General features: G+C 41.7%; 1 protein-coding gene across 3 annotated transcripts in view; it reads left to right on the forward strand.

Annotated features, from left to right (window-relative positions):
* grik2 (glutamate receptor, ionotropic, kainate 2) overlaps positions 1-21,824 on the forward strand; it is a 328,033-nt gene that overhangs the window by 109,828 nt on the left and 196,381 nt on the right. For all 3 annotated transcript variants that reach the window (XM_004569101.5, XM_004569102.4, XM_076889664.1), the window contains 2 exons: positions 8,219-8,272; positions 11,661-11,834. In XM_004569101.5, the coding sequence (XP_004569158.1) occupies positions 8,219-8,272; positions 11,661-11,834 (228 nt within the window). The remainder of the gene's footprint in view (positions 1-8,218; positions 8,273-11,660; positions 11,835-21,824) is intronic.

Genomic DNA, 21,824 nt, shown 5'->3' on the forward strand with positions numbered 1-21,824 from the left:
ATCAGTAAAACACTAAAGATTCTACTAATCAAACCCAACTCTCTTATATATTTATCTATCAGTGACATCCAGCCAGCACTGGACCAATGCCTCCAAACTGCAAATGAATGAGCGAATGAGTGAAGCCGCTGCTCCTGCACTGACTGTACTGCAGTCATTTCTTCTTTTACTGTTATGCTGTTTTGTGGATCACAAGGTTTAAAACCACTTAAACACACACACAAAGTAACTCCACCAGAGCGCCTATTTCGGGTCACTTTTGCCGGTCCAAGCCCGGATAAGGGAGCAGGGTTGGAATTGTGACATTAAAAAAAACAATAATTGCTAAAAGAAATGTAATCTGTAGTTCTAAATAAACGTTTTTTACTCATCCTTACATGATGTTATGTTTCTCTACTACAACGTACATCATTTAGCAACTTTTAGGACAGCCAATAGCGATTTTCCTTACTGAGGAGTTGGCAACACTGCGAGGGAGGAGGAAGGTAGTGACGTGGCATTTTCAAACCATATCGTTTTATCCTTCCACAATGAGAAGCAAAAATTTCCAGCTTACTTAGTTAATTTAAGTCAACTCAAATAACCTGAGTTAATCAGCTCTTTGAAAAAAAGTACTTAAACTGAGTTCTAATAACAAATTGATAAAAACTGAGTTCAGTCTGCTTAATATGTTTAATTAAACAGCATATTAGATTTTACAGTATAAAAACAGACTGGTGCTGCCGGCATCTTAAAGCAGCTGTTAATATAAATAACACAGAATTGAATTAAACTGCAGGACTGTGGTAACTCACTTAACAAGCATTCATAATTCTCCTGCCTGAAAGATTTATAAAATATTGAGGACGACATGATTCAATTCCTGTTCTCTGTCACTCTCCCAGGGTTTTTAATCAGTGTCATACTGCTAGATTGCTGGGGAAGGTCAAGGTTGCCTTTCATTAATAATGTCAGAAAGAATCACTGCTAATGACAAGTAATGAAAGGTTTGAGCGTCTGATATTCTCATTACGTGACTCACCAATTAGTTATAAGTACTCATAGCAATGAAGGTGTCCAAATACCCATGGAACCAATACTTCCAGTTTGTGTTTCTGGGTTCAAAAACCAGAGAGACGTGGTGTTTAGAGACAGTGTCTCAACCTTTCTGATACCCCTGACACGTACGGGATCACTGAGTTTGTCCTTCTCTCCTGGATCACCTGGAGCTTTCTTTAGGAGCCTTCCCAGCTTTGACAAATGTCCAGTTATGTTAGTTTTTGGTTGTTCTTGCGTTTTTCAATTGATTGAGAAAAAATGTGATTGGACTGTTATTTAAATCTAAGTTAATCTAAATGTAATGTAAGTACTCCAGAAATATCAGCGACTCTTCTTCTAATCATGTTAATACTGATGTGTAACAGCTACTTTCATTTCATTGAATGTGTTTTTCTGTTAGTTTGTTTTCTTTTCCCCAAAGAAAAACGTTTCTGGCACATCCAGGATTTTGTACTATGTGAGTCTCCACTGAGGCTGGGCTGGTTTTCAGACTGAGCTGTGGAGTGTTTCTCAAGGTTTCTCACCTGTTAGCAGCAGCATCATCCCTTCCTGTCCCCTTATACATCCTCTGTGCACAGCTGTAGTCTGTGGTTTGTTTATGTACCGGAGTAGGTAATCCCAAATGGAGTATACAGTCATCACCACACAGCACAGACACATACAAGCAGCTCCTGATGATCCAAACCCAATAGCCACACAGTTAGTTCGGATCATAACAGAATAATACAGAGTAGAGGTTCTTTTTTTGGAAACACATTACTTTTGTAAAGGTGTTATTACCACTGCTGAATTTTGTTTCCCAGTAGAATGTATGGCTGTTACAGCAGGCGAGGGGAGACTGAGTCATACTGAGTATAAGCATGACAGAAGTCTCATTTTCATGTTAACTTCAGCATAAAATAGAAAATGGAGTTGATGCAAACCAAATTTTCCCCGCTGACCAGATTTTGTTATATTTAAAAAACTAAATAATATAATATTTTATATTAAATAAATTATTATTTATTTAGTGCCAGATCACAACAATAGTTGCCTCAAGGTGCTTGATACTGTAAGGTAAAGACTCTATGATAATACAAAGAAAACAAATAATTTGAGTGAGTGAAAAAATCTGAGTGAAGAAGAAACACTCAGTCCGTTGTGGGAAGTTTTAAACCCAATGTTAAAAGCAGACCTAAAATGTTCTGGTTCCACAGAAGCGGATTGGAGGCTGAACCCATGTGGAAAAGAAATAGGAAAAGACTTGCATCAGCCTTAGCTTGCTTCATATAGTGAATCATATAAGGCTTATATGATTTACTCGTTTCTCATCACTTTCATATATTGATTTAGGAAGTATCCAAAACATACAAGTTTCATTATAGAATTTTTCAAGGGATCTTATATCTGTTTTCACTCTTGGTCCCATTCTACTTTTAAAAGCCCAAGGAAGCACAACAGTCTGAAAGTGCTCTGTGGTGGTGATCCAGTACTATGAGGTCTTTAAGAAAAGGGGGGACTGATTATTCAAGACCTCATAGGTGATTATAAAAATGTAAATTTTGAATCTAGATTTATCAGGGAAGCCAATGAAGTATGAACAAAATATGCAGCAGCATTTTGGATTAACTGAAGGCTTTTCAGGGAGTTTTTAGGACTTCCTGATAATAATGAATTACAGTCGTCCAGCCTGGAAGTAATAAATGCATGAACTAGTTTTTCAGCGTCACTCTGAGACAGGATATTTCTAACTTTAGAGATGTTGCACAAAAGGAAGAAAGCAGTCTTACATATTTGTTTAATATGTGCATTGAAGGACGTGTCCTGGTCAAAAATGACTCCAAGGTTCCTCACAGCGTTACTGGAGGCCAAGGTAATGCCATCCAGAGTAAGAATCTGCTTAGATACCATATTTCTAAGCTTTTCAGGGCCGAGTACAATAACCTCAGTTTGATCTGAATTAAGAAGCAGAAAGTTAGCGGCCATCCAGGTCTTTATGTCTTTAAGACATTCCTGCAGTTTAACTCATTGGTGTGTGTTATCTGGCTTCATGGACAGATAATTTAGGAGTAATCAGGATGCTACAACACCAGGCAGACGCTGCAAAGAAAGCCCTTACAACATGTGGTTATCCCAACTGCGCCTTCATCAAATCAGTGAATATGGAGAGAAAAGAAGGTCTGACACCAACTTGGGGGAAAAAAGAATGACAAATGGAACAACAATTAGGTTTTGAGATCCCTTTCTAGGCCCTTAATGCCCACTCACATTTTGCACAAGATGATCTCAATAGGTCACATGATGGGATGAGGTAAGGGCTCACAGTGGTTTCACCTCAGACCTCTGCTGAGAATGACCCACACCTTTATCACAACTTGGCTTATGCGATGAGACAAATTCTCAAAAGTGGGTCAACGACCCTCTTAACCTCCTAGGACCTGGCGTCCACATATGTGGACATCACTATCCATCCATCCATCCATTCGCATCCGCTTATCCTGTTCAGGGTCACGGGGGGCGCTGGAGCCTATCCCAGCTGTCATAGGGCGAGAGGCGGGGTACACCCTGGACAGGTCGCCAGTCTGTCGCAGGGCCAACACACAGAGACAGACAACCATTCGCACTCACATTCACTCGCACATTCACACCTATGGGCAATTTGGATTAACCAATTACAGTGGGGCAAAAAAGTATTTAGTCAGCCACCGATTGTGCAAGTTCCCCCACCTAAAATGATGACAGAGGTCAGTAATTTGCACCAGAGGTACACTTCAACTGTGAGAGACAGAATGTGAAAAAAAAATCCATGAATCCACATGGTAGGATTTGTAAAGAATTTATTGGTAAATCAGGGTGGAAAATAAGTATTTGGTCAATAACAAAAATACAACTCAATACTTTGTAACATAACCTTTGTTGGCAATAACAGAGGTCAAACGTTTACTATAGGTCTTTACCAGGTTTGCACACACAGTAGCTGGTATTTTGGCCCATTCCTCCATGCAGATCTTCTCGAGAGCAGTGATGTTTTGGGGCTGTCGCCGAGCAACACGGACTTTCAACTCCCGCCACAGATTTTCTATGGGGTTGAGGTCTGGAGACTGGCTAGGCCACTCCAGGACTTTCAAATGCTTCTTACGGAGCCACTCCTTTGTTGGTGGAATTGAACTCAGGACCTTCTTGCTGTGCGGCAACAGTGCTAACCACCGTGCCACCGTGCTGCCGATACTCAAAATACTCAATTATGTTCTACATGGGACTGATATCCACGTACGAGGACATTATACTGCTACTGTTCTATCAACATTTTAAACAAATATCCTCATATGTGGCTCTTAATTTTCTTAAAAACAAAAATAAGGTAAAAAGAAAAATCTGGTAATTCTTTGTTTTTACATTCATCGGGTCCCAATCAGCCCAAATATCAAAGAGAAATTAAAAATGCTGCTGTGGAAGAGTTCAGGTCTTAGGAGGTTAAGGGACAATCCCCATAGGATTTAAATACCTGGGACTCTCACCATTTGGTTTTAGAACTGAAGAAGCTTCTTTGACAACAGCTTCAAGAAACTGAAACAGTCCAGTCACTTTCATTCCATGCTCCTTACACTACCATGACTCACAGCCTGTACAGACATAGATGTAATGATATATCTGTCATGAGTAATTCTTTTGTATGCAGTGAAGATGTAAAACTATTAACAAGATCATAATGTGGAAGTCTGCAGCTCACATACAAATATGTCTTCCTGCTTTGTCTACAAAGCCGTGACAATATTTAAAGAACATTAAGCGTCTTGTCCTCTCTTTGTGGGAGTTGTGTTCTGCACGTTACCACGCCTTCTCACACTTTCAGGGGTGCTTGGCCAGATGGGATATAACATCTGTCCAACATGTTATGGGTCTATGCATGATCAGTTGGACATGCTTGCATTTCTTCAAGGGTTGTTCTCATACTAACTCTTTTCACCATGAATTAGTAGAAGCTCTATTTCAGATATCCAGGTTTTATGCTCTTTGTCTTTGTCTAAGCCTTTGAATGCAACTAGCAATTACAAATATATTACTTCTTTTCAAAACACAACTTACTAATGGAAAAATGTATCAACATTTGGCTTTATGCATTCAGTGAGCAAAACGAAAGGCATTTTCAGTTAGATGTAGTGTTTTCTAGCCTGAACCTGGTAATGAATAGCTGATAAAATTAGCTAATAAAGCAACTTGACCCTTGAAATGTTCAGCTAACATATCATGTAAGTAAATAAATACATACAGTCATGGCCAAAAGTTCTGAGAGTGACACAAATATTAGTTTTCACAAAGTTTGCTGCTTCAGTATTTTCAGATCTTTGTGTGAGTTGTTTCTGTGATGTATTATAATTATTAATTACAAGCACTTCATACGTTTCAAATGCTTTTATTGTCATTTACATCACATTTTTGAAAGAGTCGATATTTGACCAGTGTTGGCCCTTCTTTTTCATGACCTCTGCAATTTGCCCTGGGATGCTGTCAATCAACTTCTGGGCCTGACTGATGGTGACCCATTCTTTTGTAATAATGCTTGGTGTTTGTGAAAATTAGTGGGTTTTTGTATGTCATGTTTGTTTACCTCTTTGGGGTTCACCACAATTTGTCAATTGGATTAAGGTGTGGAGAGTTTTCTGGCCATGGACCCAAAATTTCAGTGTTTTGTTCTCCGAGCCTCTAAGTCATCACTGTGGCCTTATGGGGCGGTGCTCCATCAGGCTGGAAAAGGCATCGTTCCTCACCAGACTGTTCTTGGATGGTTGGAAGAAGTTCCTGTGGGAGGATGTTTTATTCATGGCTGTGTTTTTTGTCAAAATTGTGAGTGAGCCCACTCCCTTGGATGAGAGGCAGCCCCACAGATGAATGATCTTAGGATGCCTTACTGTTGGGTGAGACAGGACCGACGGTAGCACTCACCTTTTCTTCTCCAGACAATCTTTTTTCTAGATGCTCCAAACAAATGGTAAATGGCCTGCATTTGTACAGCGCTTTTCTAGTCCTTAAGGACCCCAAAGCACTTTACACTACATTCAGTCATCCACCCATTCACACACTGGTGATGGCAGCTACATTGTAGCCACAGCTGCCCTGGGGCGCACTGACAGAGGCGAGGCTGCCGGACACTGGCGCCACCGGGCCCTCTGACCACCACCAGTAGGCAAACATGGGGTTAGTATCTTGCCCAAGGATATTTGGCATGCAGCCAGGAGGCAGCCTGGGATCGAACCACCGACCTTCTGATTAGTGGCTGACCTGCTCTGCCACCTGAGCTACAGCCACCAAACAATTGGAAAGGGGCTTCATCAGAGAAAATGACTTTACCTCAGCAGGCCACCTTCCAAAAGTCTTCACCTCACTGTACGTGCAGATGCACTCACACCTGCTGCCATTCCTAGCAAGCTCTGCAATGGCGGCACTCCAATCCTGCAGCTGAATCATCTTTAGGAGACGGCCCTGGTGCTTGCTGGAGTTTCTTTTGTGCCCTGAAGCCGTTTTCACAACAACTGAACCTCTTTCCTTGAAGTTCTTGATGATCCAATAAATGGTTGATTTAGGCGCAATCTCAGTAGCAACAACATCCTTGCCTGTGAAGCCGTTTTTATGCAACGCAATGATGGCTACACGTGTTTCTTTGCAGCTAACCATGGTTAACATGAAGAACAATGATTTCAAGCATCACCTTCCTTTTAACACATCCAGTCAGCATGACATCATGATCTCCAACCTTGTGCTCATCAACATTCTCACTGAGTTAATGAGAAGATTATTGTAAAGATCTCAGCAGGTCTTTCTATGGCAGCGATGAAGTGCAGTGGTGATGGGTTTGTTCGGATTAAGCATCAAGGACTTTGCATTTCATCTGATCACTCTTCTCAACCTTCTGCAAATTGTTATCATAAAAACAAACTTGTGAAAACCAAAATTTGTGTCGTTCTCCAAACATTTGGCCATGACTGTACATACAAATGTAGAATAAATGCTGTGCTGAGCTGACCCCCAAATATCTGTTTGGCTAGAGAGCCTTTATTAGTCCAGTGCAGCTTTTTCTTTGGTGATGCTAACGCAGACAAAGGGCTTGATGTCCAGTTTAGCAGCTGGCTGGTTTTTGCTTGCTTACACAGTCAGATTCTCACTGGTAAAAAAAAATTTGAAACCACATCAGCGCTTTGGTGTCCTTATATAGAGTTTGGTACATGGGCTGATCCTTATATGCTACTTTAATGTCTGCTGTTTGTTAACATCAGTGATTAGCTGACTCTATTTCTAGGCTACTATTAGCTAGGGCTGTTGCTCACTGTTGATGCTGGGAGCAGAAGAGAACAACTGAGGCAAGGCGTTATAGTAATTATTCATCTAATAGATCATAAAACAATCTCGCAGAACAACTTTGAACTTTTTTTCCTCAAGAGTATGACAGTAAGAAGTCAGATTATTTTTTCACTAGAAGAAAAGTGTTACATGAAAATGTGCCACATTCAGACTCAGAGTCTTGTGTGCTACAAGCACAATGAGCACATTTGGTTTTGCTTTTAGAAGATGTATTTATTGTTATAGGAACATATCCGTCTTTGTGATGACATAATGCAGTAACACAAACCTTTGCATATTCAGGGATTAGTACTCTGCAGACTGCTTTGTTATTGAGAAATGTTAAATCGTTTTACATACCATGTTTACACTTTCACGCACTGAAAACAGTTTAACACTGGAAAAATATGTTTTTGATTTTTTGAAATAAAAATAAACAAAAGCAGCTCTTTTACAATAGCTCCACTCTGCAGTGCTTAATACTACTTGTGAATGTTAGTTTGGTGATGCTAATGTTCCAGATGTTCCACAGAATTATGCATATTGTACTTTAGCAGTATTCTAAATGTATGATCACCCTGGGCGCTGTGTCCTGCCTCGCATGGTTGTGTTTTTGCTGGGCTAAAGCAGTGTAGCACAATATATGCCTTCTCACATTACATGGTAACACAGCGATGTAGCCTTACAAAACAGTGTGTGTGTGTGTGTGTGTGTGTGTGTGTGTGTGTGTGTGTGTGTGTGTGTGTGTGTGTGTGTGTGTGTGTGTGTGTGTGTGTGTGCAGAATATGACAAAACATTTTATCTGCTTCCTGATTTATTTATAAATCTCTCCCAATGTGCCCCCTTCTGTCACTGTCTTTCTTAGGCTCTTGCCATGGGGATGATGACAGAGTACTATCACTATATATTTACCACACTGGTAAGTAGAGTCAGAGACTGTCCTGCACAGTCATTTCTTCATCAGATCGAACTCACAGTTCCATATCGCCATAAAGATTTGTTGCATGGTCAAAACATTAGATGGTGCAGCTTCTCAATCTTCATTTCATTTATTTTTCTTTCAGTGGGTGATTCATTTTCCAGAGCCAAAGAAAATAATATCACACTACTTTGTAACATCTTATTTTCTCTTGGTTTATCCTTCCTTTATCAGCTGATGATATCTTTTAATATGAATCATCTTCCAAATGTTTCTTCATTCCATCATATTTTTCCTCCTTTTTTCTGCTTCCTCTTTTTGTTATTGTTTGTTCATTGTTCTTCTTTTTCATCTTTTTGTTGATTAATAGTTTAGTCTTACTGTGTAAAAAGTGCTACTAATTCCACCCTGAGCTATGGTATGTATGTAACATACAAAGTATGTCGCCTTCTGACTGAGTCTTCCAGTCTTGTGTAGTCTTGTGACTACAAGACTCAGCAGTCCATCTGCACCTAAAGGTCAAAGGTCACTCTTTGAGGATGTCAGTGTTCACATTTTGGACAGAGAGGACAGATTGTCACGGTCTGCGGAGGCAGACCGTGCGGAAATGTGTGTGGTGGACCCAGGAGGATGCAGGAGTGGAGTTAAACAAAAGCGAGCCTTTTATTCTGGCTGATGAAAGGAACAAAACAGAGTGAGGGCAGCATAAGAGTAATAGTTAAACAGAAACCTAAACTGGACATAAACTAAGGCAAAGCTATGGCTGGAGATACGGAACACGGGGGGTGGTAACACAGACGACGCGACGCAGACTGTATGAAACACAGAGACTAAATACACATGAGGGATGATCAGGGGAAGTGACCACACATGGGAACGCAGCTGACACACATGAACTTAACGACAGGACAGGAGGAGTAAAACTGAATACACTGACAGTGAATGCAGGCCTTCAAAGTAAAACAGGAAACATGAGACATGAACCGGGGAGACATAGTACAGGGGGAGGTGACATAACTGACAGCATGAACTTGACAGTACAAGACACACAGACGTAAACACACGAAGGGCAAGGGAGACGTAATGCAGGGGTGATATATACAAATGGCTGGACTACCTTAGAGAACCTAAACAAATAATAAACATCAAAATAGGCTAAGCATAACACACTGGGTCACATGACCCAGGACCATGACACAGATGGTTTGAAGAGGAGTGAAAGAAGCATCTGTGTCCACTGTGAGCGACCATCTTTGAACAGAGGGCGTGGCTTACGACACCAACTGTCTGCCATCTATAATCCAGTTTTGAGATCCTTCCCAGACGCCTTAACGCCCACTCACATCTTGGGTCAGGTCATCTCCATAGGTCACGTGTTAGGGTGAAGCATTGTCTCACAATGGTTTCAGTTGAAACCTCTGCTTATAATGACCCACACCCTTTCTCACACCTTGCCTCATGTGATGAGTCACAGGATCAGTAGTGTGTCAACAAGCCTCTTAAGGAACAACGCCCACTAGGGTTTAATTATCTGAGACTCTCCACCGTTTGGTTTTAGAACTGAAGAAGCTTCTTAGATAAGAGATGAATCATCTTCAAGAAACTTGAAGAAGTCCAGTCGCTTTTCTTTTCAAGCTCCTTAGATTACCATGAGCTGGATGATGGAGAACCTACACAGACACATTTGTTTGGAGATATCAAAACTGAAGAAATTATTAAATAAAATGCACTGTTGTAATTCTATTCATCTGTGCTTTATTCGATGATTTTCTTTCACAGTCCGGATATTTAATTAAATGATGTGGCAGATTAATAAAAGATGAGACTGAGATGATGACATGATTTCTCATCTGGTGATCCAAGGCATCCAAACTTCATTTGGGCATGCATCAGGAAAGAGGCAGGTGCTTTTCTTTAACTATGTGCTCACATACTTTGAGCCAAACAACTTTAATTTTTTAATTTTAATTTTATTTATACAGCGCCAGATCACAACGACAGTCCCCTCAAGGCACTTTATATTGTAAAGTAGACCCTACAATAATACATACAAAGCATTTCAAACCTTCAGTTCAATCATTTCAGACATTTGGAACAATATCGCTGCTTTTGGTACACATAGGGAAAAAGCTAACTTTCAAAAATAAAATGGCTTTCATTCAAAGTAAATATACTATAAAACAGTTTTTGCCATGTACACAATGACACTAGTATTTGGCAAACTGCTAGTGAACATGCAGTGCTGACAAATGACAAATAACAACAACAGATGACATTTTGTTAATGTAATTTTTAAATTTATCATTATATTCTTTTCATCGTAACTTTCACAATAATTACTCTGTTTCTGCTGCCAACTGGTGAAATAATTTCAGAATTAGTTCAAATGACCCATTGCTCTCGCCCCAACCAATCACAGCAGATGGCCCCGCCCCTCCCTGAGCCTGGTTCTGCCAGAGGTTTCTGCCTGTTAAAAGAGAGTTTTTCCTTCCCACTGTTGCCAAAGTGCTGCTCATAGGGGGTCATATGATTGTTGGGTTTTTCTCTGTATGTATTATTGTAGGGTCTACCTTACAATATAAAGCGCCTTGAGGCAACTGTTGTTATGAGTTGGCGCTGTATAAATAAAACTGAATTGAACTGAAATTAAATTGTTGTTGTCTTCACAATAGCAGTCCTTCTTGACAGCTCGTTAAAATCTGTCACATTAGAGATCATATGTGTCCTAACCTTGCCTTTGGTTATTTCAGAATAAACTTCCTCTCAGTATCTACATAACAAAATGCAAGATCCACAAATGCCTGTGTGTACAAGTCAAGGTCAAAGATTTGACTCAGATCAAAGTGTAAATGCTCCATCTCACTCTCATCCTGGAAAGGCTGTTAGTGCTGTCAGGGATCAAAACGCTGTCACTCTTATTCTTTTTCTCTACTTTACTTTTTTTTTTGTGAATTCCCTGCAAAGAAAACGTACTGCAAATGCAATATTTGCTTTAAGGGTGTTTATTCTAAATTATCAGTGCCTTTGTATATAGTACTAAGAGAGGAACTATGGTATTCTAAAATTTTTCTGTGTGGAAGTCAGGCGTAGCATAAAAGTCTGTTAGGTGGTGCAGGACATGTATAAGGACAGCAGTATTGAGGTGGAGTGTGGGGTAGGAGTGGCATATGGGTTCAAAGTTGAGGTGGGATTACAGTGAGGATCACCTCTGACCCCTTCCTTGTTTGCAGTAGTGATGGACAAGTTGACAGGTGAGTTGGGTTTGTTGAATTAAACCTATAATAGACTGACGAACCTGTCCAGGGTACACCTTGCCTTTCAGCTTATAGCAGGGATGAGTGGAGATAAAATGATGCATAGAGGTTAACATTGTATCTATTCTTTCCAGGATCTGTTTGCACTGGACGTGGAACCTTACCGGTACAGTGGTGTAAACATGACGGGTTTCAGGATACTCAACACTGAGAACAGCCAGGTGGCTTCTATCATCGAGAAGTGGTCCATGGAGCGACTGCAGGCTCCACCGAAACCTGACTCCGGATTACTGGACGGCTTCATGACTGTGAGTTTGGACAAAGTTCATGAATGTATAATGAAGCACTTTGCCAGAGTTTTGTTCACTGACATGCAGATGTGGACCCATGGTCAGTTACTTATTGATCTTTCTCAGAAACTGTTGTCATGGTGAGGAAGGAAATGAATGATGAAAGTAGGGGATTTCTTTGTTAATACAATTTATAATTAAATGTGTTGCCACAGCTGTAGACTTCTATCAGACTGAGACAGAGGTACATTAATTTTTGCTGTTGATTGCTTCTTCAGTTTTGTCAGTGCTCTAACCTTCAGTGTGATGATATGATGCTTCCTTCTATGCAAGCTTGAAGTTTTACTCACGATTCCCATGATTAAAAACTCTGTATAATATCTCCCAATTCTCCTGGTTGTATATCCATTTAAGTAGGAGAAATACTTCAGTTGAGAGTCATGAAATTTGAACATTTATTACATTTATTACATATTATACTGCATCTCATGCACGTATTTCTTACTGTGGTTGACGAATTGGACAGTGGAAATAACCTTGTGATTTTCCCAGTGGTTTTCAGGCATCAAGTCACTAATGGCATAAAACAGTGTTCTAGAAATGATAGTCTTCTCCATCCATCTTCTTCCGCTTTATCCGAAGCCGGGTCGCGTGGGCAGCAGCCTAAGCAGAGAAGCCCAGACCTCCATCTCCCCAGCCACCTCCTCCAGCTTATCTGGGGGAACACCCAGGCATTCCCAGGCCAGCCGAGAGATATAATCGCTCCAGTGTGTCCTGGGTCTGCCCCGGTGCCTCCTCCTGGTGGGACATGCCCGGAACATCTCACCCAGGTGGCATCCTTGTCAGATGCCTGAACCACCTCAGCTGGCTCCATTCGATGTGGACGAGCAGCTGCTCTACTCTGAGCCCCTCCTGGATGGCTGAACTTCTCACCCTATCTCTAAGGGAGAGGCCAGCCACCCTTCAGAGGAAGCTAATTTCCGCCACTTGTATTCACAATCTCGTTCTTTCAGTCACTACCCACAGCTCGTGACCATAGGTGAGGGTAGGGACGTAGATCGACCGGTAAATTGAGAGCTTCGCTTTTACACTCAGCTCTCTCTTCACCACGACGGACCGGTGCAGCATCCGCAAAGGGCAGCCCTGGTGGAGCCCATCACCCACCGGGAACGAGTCCGACTTATTGCCGGCAATGCGAACCAAGCTCTTGCAACGGTTGTATAGGGATCGAATGGCCCGTAGCAATGGGCCAGACACCCCATACTCCTGCAGCACCTCCCACAGGACCCCCCGAGGGACACGGTCGAATGCCCTCTCCAAGTCCACAAAACACATGTAGACTGGTTGGGCAAACTCCCATGCACCCTCAAGTATCCTGGAGAGGATAAAGAGCTGGTCCAGTGTTCCGCGACCAGGACAAAAACCGCATTGTTCCTCCTGTATGAGATTCGACTAGCGGACGAACTCTCCTTTCCAGCAAACTGACATAGACTTTCCCAGGGAGGCTGAGGAGTGTGATCCCCCTGTAGTTGGAACACACCCTCCGGTCCCACTTCTTAAAGATGGGGACCACCACCCCGGTCTGCCAGTCAAAGGGTACTGCCCCTGATCTCCACGCAACAATGTAGAGGCGTGTTAACCAGGACAGCCCTACAATGTCCAGAGCCTTCAGGAACTCGGGGCAGACCTCATCCACACCAGGGGCTCTGCCACCAAAGAGTTGTTTAACTGCCTCAGTGACCTCGCCCCCGGAAATTGGCGAGTCATTCCCCTCATCCCCAGACTCTGCTTCCTCCTCGGAAGACGTGTCAGTGGGATTAAGGAGGTCCTCGAAGTATTCCTTCCACCACCCAAGAATTTTCTCAGTCAAAGTCAGCAGCGCTCCGCCAGCACTATACACAGTGCAGGTAGAGCATCGCTTTCCCCTCCTGAGGCGCCTGATGGTTTGCCAGAATCTCTTCGAGGCAGTCCGAAAGTCTTTTTCCATGGCCTCTCCGAACTCCTCCCACACCCGAGTTTTTGCTTCCTGGTGCCATGTGCACTTATGGACACTCTTATGTTCGAACAAGGTGTTCGTTATGGCCAAACTATGATTTGCACAGAAATCCAATAACAAAACACCGCTCGGGTTCAGATCAGGGAGGCCGTTCCTTCCAATCACGCCCCCCCAGGTCTCGCTGTTGTTACCTACATGAGCATTGAAGTCTCCCAGTAGGACAACAGAGTCTCCAGATGGAGCACCTTCCAGCACTCAAAGAAGGCTGGGTACTCTGAACTGCCACTCGGCGCATAAGCGCAGATGACAGTCAGGACCCGTTCCCCGACCCTAAGGTGCAGGGAACAAACCCTCTCATCCACCGGGAAGAACCCCAACATACCGGCAGCAAGCCGAGGGGATATTAGAATACCCACCCCGCCCGTCGCCTCTCACCAGGGGCAACTCCAGACTGAGACAGAGTCCAGCCCCTCTCCAGGAGGCTTGTTCCAGAGCCCAAGCCATGCATAGAGGTGAGCCCGGCTATATCTAGCCGGTACCTTCCAACTTCATGCACTCAGGCTCCTTCCCCACCAGAGAGGTGACATTCCATGTCCCAATTGCCAGTCTTGGTAGCCGAGGATCAGTCCTCCAGGGCCTCTGCTCCTGGGCGCCGCCCGGCACACAATGCACCCGACCCCTATGGCGCCTCCTGCCGGTGGTGGGCCTGCGGGAGGATGGGCCCGTGTCCCCTTTTCGGGCTGCCCCATGGACTAAGGCCCGGCCACCGGATGCTCGCCCTCGGGCACCCTCACCGGTCCTGGCTCTAGGGCAGGGTAAACTGTTCCCTCGAGGGTCTAAGGGTCTTCTGAATCACTCTTTGTCTGGTCGCTCACCCAGGACCAATTTGCCCCCAGACAACATAGCCCCTGGGATCCCTAGGACACACAAACCCCTCCACCACGATAAGGTAGCGATTCACGGAGAGGCAGACTTCTTAGGATGTATATTCGCTGGTTTCTCTTACCATAACGTCCGAGGCAGCTTGCTGGAGTCAGGCGGACTACCTTTGTGACCCGAGTTCCAAACGAGTTCCAGGTGTGATGAGAAGCATCTCTGTCGCTGTGATCTGAAACGTCTCTGATCAGAGCACACTGTGTGTAATAGCTGTTCCTCCATACTGTTTACTGGGAACTCGGCCAAAAAGTGTCAAACCAGCAGAGACAAGGAATGGGAAGGGAAATAAAGTAATGGAGCAGGACAGAGAAATGAGATGGTGGGAGGAATGAAAAAAGAAAAATAAAGATAGAAAGTGGGTGAAGGGAAGTTAGGAGTGAAAGTCCTTGTGTTATATTTCTACAATGACTGTTGAGGTGTTATATGTTAGGCCAAATGTAGCCATTTGGTCTGATGCCAGTTGGAACGCATTGGCAGCACTGGCAGCCGCACCAGCAGCAGCTGATGTTGGCTGCTGATTGAAAACATTAGATTGCCTCAGGAGAATAGCAGATTGTTTTTTTTTTCTAAGAGCAACAACTTGCTGAGTCATGTTTCTGGATTGATATTGGAAAGTGGGTGTTACTCAGTTTAAGCTGTTTTGTTAGATTTGTGGTTCAATCAATAGTTTCCCACTTGAGACCTAAAATGGACTGTGTGTGTAATAACTGGACATTTTCACTGAACACTTAAAGCTTAGGGTGTTTTTATTGCTACTAGCTTCCAGCAGAAGCAGCAAGTCCTACAGTCGTGCTGATATCTCGAATCCATGGATAAAAAAAAACAAGCTAAATAATAAGGTCTTTTCACTTTGTAGTGCACCACAGAGATTAATCAGACAAATCAAGCTGTGCAGTTATTTTTGGATCAGTAACAGGCAAAGATTTATGTGTGTGAGGAGTGTGCTGTGACCCTGCTCATCAGTGAATTAATAGCTGGTGTTAGCTGGGGATTGATTAATTAGACAAATGGCAATCAGTTAGCAGCTAAAGCATATCGACATGACGGGAGGTTCCACAGCTTCATCTGTGTGTCGTGTTTAAGGTTCCATGTTGCATATCAAAATGACAACTTGAAACAAAATACTGTAACACGTTTTCTTGATGTTCTAAACAAAGCATTACAATTAAATCCAGATGTTCATATGGAGTTCTGGACACAGTTCATGCTCTGCAGTATGGAGTGGTAGAGAAAACTCTGATGTCGCTGTGTACAGTTTTCTGTTTGGATCTTTACTGACAGCTCAGAATATTTTATCAAAAGGAACTCATGGCATTACGACATCAACAGTTAAGATCATAAATGTTTTCAACTTTGCATCTGTACAACACCAGAGTGGATTTTTAATTACACAATCAAGATTTGAAGGAAAAGCAGAAGGTTTTGGTGGTGTTGTTGCTGCTGCTACTAACAGGATTGTGTTCCGCTTTCAGAATGATGCAGAGGACCAAATCTGAGTCTCCTGCATTGGTTTAGGATGTTTACTTAAGCAAAAAAGAGAATGTTACAGATCAAATAAATTGCTCTCATTTATCCACTTTATTCCACTCAATTTAGCACCGATCAAAAACTGTGTGATCCACAGACCTCCTCTTCCACTCCACAGTATTAATGTACTACTTACATGTATATCACCACACAAGTACCTAGAAAAAAGAAGCATTTCCACTATTTTGTGAGGGACACATCAGCCTAATGTTACATGAACCTTATTTAAGAGTAAAAGCACTACATGTTACTATAAACTTATCCATAAACATATCCATGCCTTTGTGACCTCCAGATTAGATTATTGTAACTCACTCTACTCTGGACTCCACCTCGCTCACCTCCAACGATTACAGCTCGTTCAGAATGCTGCGGCTCGTCTCCTAACCGGAACTAGAAAGTTTGGCTCTATTACTGCAGTGCTCCCTGATTTACATCGGCTGACTCCTAAACTTCGTATTGAAGTTCTGCTGCTTATGTTCAAATGCCTAAACAACCTTGTGCCTGACTATCTCGCCGACCTCCTCAGTCTCTATACTCCCAGCTGTTCTTTACGATCATTTGGTCAGTTTCTTCTGGCCCAGCCCAGGCACCGTCTGAAGACTGGGGGTGGTCGTGCCTTTGCCTCTGTAGCATCAAACCTTCCTGCTACCGTTCGTGCCTCTGACTCCATTCAATCCTTTAACCCTCTCAGGCTCAAATTAAACTTTTTGTTGCTAATGCACAACCAAGTCCTGCAGTGGTACTTCTGAGTAAAAAAACCTAAATAAGTATGGGGGGTAATCAGGTTGTTAGTTTTTAACTGTTGCAAATCGGCAGCGCCTGCCTTGAGAAGGGTTAAAGCACGCTTGAAAACTTACCTATTTAACCCGGCTTTTCCTACTTGTGAATTTTCAGCGCTCACTAACTGCTGTATCACTACTCATTTCTCAGTTCTCCCTATCTCTACTTATTAATGCCTTTGTTTACCTTGTTTTAATGACTTACTGTTCAGTGTAATCATTTCCTGTTTATTCCTTACTGCGAAGCACTTTGGTGTACCCTCAGTTTTAAACGTGCTATATAAATCAAATTGTATTATATATTACCATTTGACTCCCTAATTTGACTCTTATAAGATTAACAGAGTTTAGCAGAGAGATACCCCTAAAACTAGCAAACAAAAAAAAAGATTCAGGCAGTGACAGCGCATCAGGAAGGAAATACAGGAAATTCCCACGAGTTCTAGACTCATTCATTCAGTTAATAAAAACAGCACTTTCATTTTCTACCATGTATATGTGTAATATATATTTTATAAAAGTGCCAATAATCCCTAAATACTTAATGCAAAGTTTTTGTTTAACACGTTGGTTCAGACCAGAGCAATCGATGGTCATTTTATGTTTCTCCCATTTCCAAATAATCACGTCAGCTACGTCAGCTTCTCACCAACGTTCTTGGTATCGGTCTTGTTAGCTATTCTAGTATTCTGCAGGTCTACAGTCTTGTCCCTGACATCTCTTAACAGCTCTGTCGTCTTGCCCGTGATGATTATGTGGACAGGTGTGGTTTATACACTTAATGAAGTGAGATCAGGAATATCTGTAATTGATTGATTGACTGTAATCTGTGTGCCACATGGGCACACAGCCAATCTGTGGGAGCCAGAATTCTGGTTGGGTCAGAGGAGACCAAACACTTATTCACTCAATAACATGCAAATGAATGTCTAATTTTATTTATAGCTGTAAAATGAGGCCTGATTCCATTTCATTGTGATGAGTTTCACCTCTGTGCACAGCTGAGCATTGACTGAGTCATTAAGACTATTAGTTCTTTCATAATTCTCAGGACATTTAAATGAGAAGCTCAAGCTGAACATTCTTGCATCCATGGAAGATGCATTTACAGGACGAAGACATAGCTGACAAGTACAGTCCAAGACTGCATAACTCTACCAAGACTGATAATTCCCTCCAGACCATGAATGTTTTCAGTCCATCAAACAAGAACAAGGTTTGTGGCATTTTCTTGAAAAGATCGACACAATGCCTCAGATCAGGAAGATGATTAAATAAACTCATAAAGATTGTATTATTTAGCAACTGTCAGTGTAGGACAAATCAGATAAATTAACTCTGCACCTCTTACCTTTATGTCACCTTCAATTAATCAAGTGGCAAAGAAACGCTGCCCTGAGTTGTGGCTTAACATGCACAACGTGAGTGACCTTACACGCACCATCGCCTCATTACCATAGTATCTCTCCGTGTTAATTGCCTTAGCTGCTGTCTGATTCACTGTGTGGCCTGCAATTTTCAAAGTGGTTCAAAAAATACTTGGGCATGTCTGTAATTACTGCATTTATTTCTTTATCAGTTTGTTTGTTGCTGCTGCTTTGTATTCAGAGTCACATCAGTGCTGCTGAATCTCTTTTATTGTCATATTACCATAAATATGCTACAGATATGGGCACATTTAAATGAGGCTGTGATGGAAAGCCGTTTTCTTTTTGACAGATATTATTTAAAGTAAGATCCAGACATCAGACATGTTCATATAATCTGAGCTCCACTCGAACATGCGTGATGAACTCCAGGACAGTGTGGCAGTGAACCTCCTTACATTTACTGTACAGAATGTATTTTATTTAAACACACACACACACACACACACACACACACACACACACACACACACACACACACACACACACACACACAGAAAAGAAACCCAGGAAACCCACTAAGAAGCAGCCAATATGTAACATTTTGACGGCACAAATCTGTGTGAATGTTCAACATGATTTCCTATTTTTTATGGTTTTTACACATAAATGTTTCAGGTTATTAAACAAATTAAATATGAGACAAAGCTAAAGCAAGTGAAAAGAAAATGTAGTTTTTAAATGAATGATTAATGGGTGTTTATGATTAATGGGTAAAAATCCAAACAGGGAAAAAGTGACTGTCCTCTAAACCTAATAACTGGTTGGGCCACCCTTAGCAGCAACAACTGCAATCAAGCCAGAGCCAGTAAGTTTTTTACAGAGCTATGGGGGAATTTTGGCCAGACATTCCCAGTTCACCCTCTCTGTAAGATTGGGTCTGCCAGTCTGTTCAGCATCTTCTCCTGTCTCTTGATCCAACTCACCCTCAGGTGATGATAAGATGACAGCTTAGTAACTGTGTTTACCCGAGCGTAGTCTGATGATACAATAACAAAACTGGACCTGGACCTAAGTTGTCCTGGCACCATGTGCACTTATGAAACCTTTGTAATGGACAAACTGTGGTTAGCAAAGAAGTCCAACAACAAAAAACTACTTGGTTTCAGATGGGGCTCAGATTCACACCCCTCCAGGTGACACTGTCATTGCCCACGTGAGCGTTGAAGTCCCCCAGCAGAACAATAAAGTCCCTGGGTGGAGCATTCTCCAGGCTTACGGTGGAACGGGTTCCAACCCATCTCCAGAAAACTGGTTCCAGAGCCCGAGCTCGAAGGCTGACTATATGTAGTTGGCATTTCCCAATCTCACACACCAGCTCTGGCTCCTTCCCCACCCGCGAGATAACAGTCCATGTAACACAAACCAAACTCTACCTCCTGAGTCCCAAAAGGTTGATTCTGATCATCTGGTCGTAGCGTTTTCAGTGGGAGAAGCGTTCTTCTTCTTCAGTCTCTACCTCCTGAACCACAGCTACCCTGTTAAGAGAAATGTTGGATTTCATCCTTTGAATGAGCCTAGTATGAGACTTGTCTTTTCGCATGCAAACAATGCATAAAACATGGAATGTTTTGTCTTTATTGGTCAGCTCTTTGACGTAGGCTAACAATGGACACGGACCTTTCTTTGTCTGACCAGCCTATCTGGGACTGTAAGAGATTTTTTTTTTAAATTCCTGTACCAAGTTTGCTGTTTGGTTTTCAAAGACTCTGAGATCAAGTGTACTTCCTTCTCTCAGATCTTACTAAATGTGGATATTAATCCCACAGCAGTATCTGAAGTTTCACAGTTTTCACAATTTGATGAAAAAGTGAGTCATGTTGTATTGTACTTATTTATAAAGAATTAGATTTTAGTGGGTGAGTATATGTTTGTCTTCCTTTAGCTGAGCAAAAGAAAAGTAAAAAAAAAAAAAAAACTAGATTTGATGTACTGTTAAACTTTGCATGATGTTTAATGGTTTTAAGGTCAGAATTCTCTGATGGGCTACTTAGCTCAAATGTGCCAGTTGCCAGTATGATTCATCATGAAATTGTGTCTGTGCAGTTCATTCATTACGTTTTCTTGTTTATTTATTACTCTTACTACTGTTTATCTTCCATTTGAAGCAGTCATGTCATGTGACAATAGTGTTGAAACATAGCAATTATCTTTACCCTTCAAAATAAGAGATGGCTTTGGAATTATCTGTCAAGCTTTTAAAAAGTGAGGAAATAAACCCTTGGGAGTGTTAGTTTATCTCTGCTTCTTGAGATAGTATGTTAATTTGGCTTGAGACACAAAGAAAAGAAAATCCAGTTTCATATTTTAGTTCTTCTCTGGACAGAAGATAAGCTCTACATGATTCAAAGTTCAAAATATTTAATGTGTACTGGGCGTCAGTTCATCAAGTATCTGAAAGAAGACCTTTAGCACTGGTCAACACCCACCAGTTGGGATGTTGGTGGGTTACCGGGGTCTTCTTCCAGTTTGCACATTGGTGTGTTCTTACACAATACTGTTAAACCCAGTGACTGCCCCTTTGTGCAGGGCTGTGTGGGAATCGGTGAATGTGTAATATTAAGTGCTAAGTGGTAAATAAGAGTATAGGAGTGCTTTATGAATGCAGTCTTTTTATTGTTATGCTTTAGCCACTACACTGTGAAATTAACATTAAGCTGAAAAAATGAGTAACAAAAAAATAAACATTCTTTTGCTATTAAAAACATTTAATAACAAGTTTAAATATCAAACTTTTGAATAAACTGTTATTATTTCAGTTTCCAGAATATATCACCAAACAAGTTTTCAAACAATAGAATTACCAAGTGCAACATGGTTAACCTTTTGGGCTGCAGAATACCTGAGACACCGTCATTGTCAGAGTGATGCAAAGTGATTGAGCTCAGAGCTCCAATATAAGGGAAACTAAATTAGTAATAACATGTTATTATGTGGAACAGGAAAATAACACTGTGGACTATAAAGACTGTCACATTCATCATTTTGGGCTACAGGCTGCTACAAACTTTACTGCAATGTTTATAGCACTAGTCTGTTATCAACACAATTATCTGCAAACACATTATTTCAAATAATGTAATCGGGTCTTCCATTTGTGCAGTTTCTACATCAGCATTATGAGCATTTCAGCAGTCACCTGCAGTTTCAGATGGCATTTAAAGAGACACTCAGCTGATCTATTTGTTTTTGAAGTATTGTTTGGGTGACTTCTCTGTCATGTTGTCATTTCAAGAAAAAGATTATTATTATATACTAATGATATATAAGAATTATGACCTGAATGCACTGTTGTGCCAAACACATTTTGCTTTTCCAAGATCAACTCTATAAATTCTCT

The sequence above is a fragment of the Maylandia zebra genome, linkage group LG11 (genome assembly GCF_041146795.1).
Source record: "Maylandia zebra isolate NMK-2024a linkage group LG11, Mzebra_GT3a, whole genome shotgun sequence".
Lineage (NCBI taxonomy): Eukaryota > Metazoa > Chordata > Actinopteri > Cichliformes > Cichlidae > Maylandia > Maylandia zebra.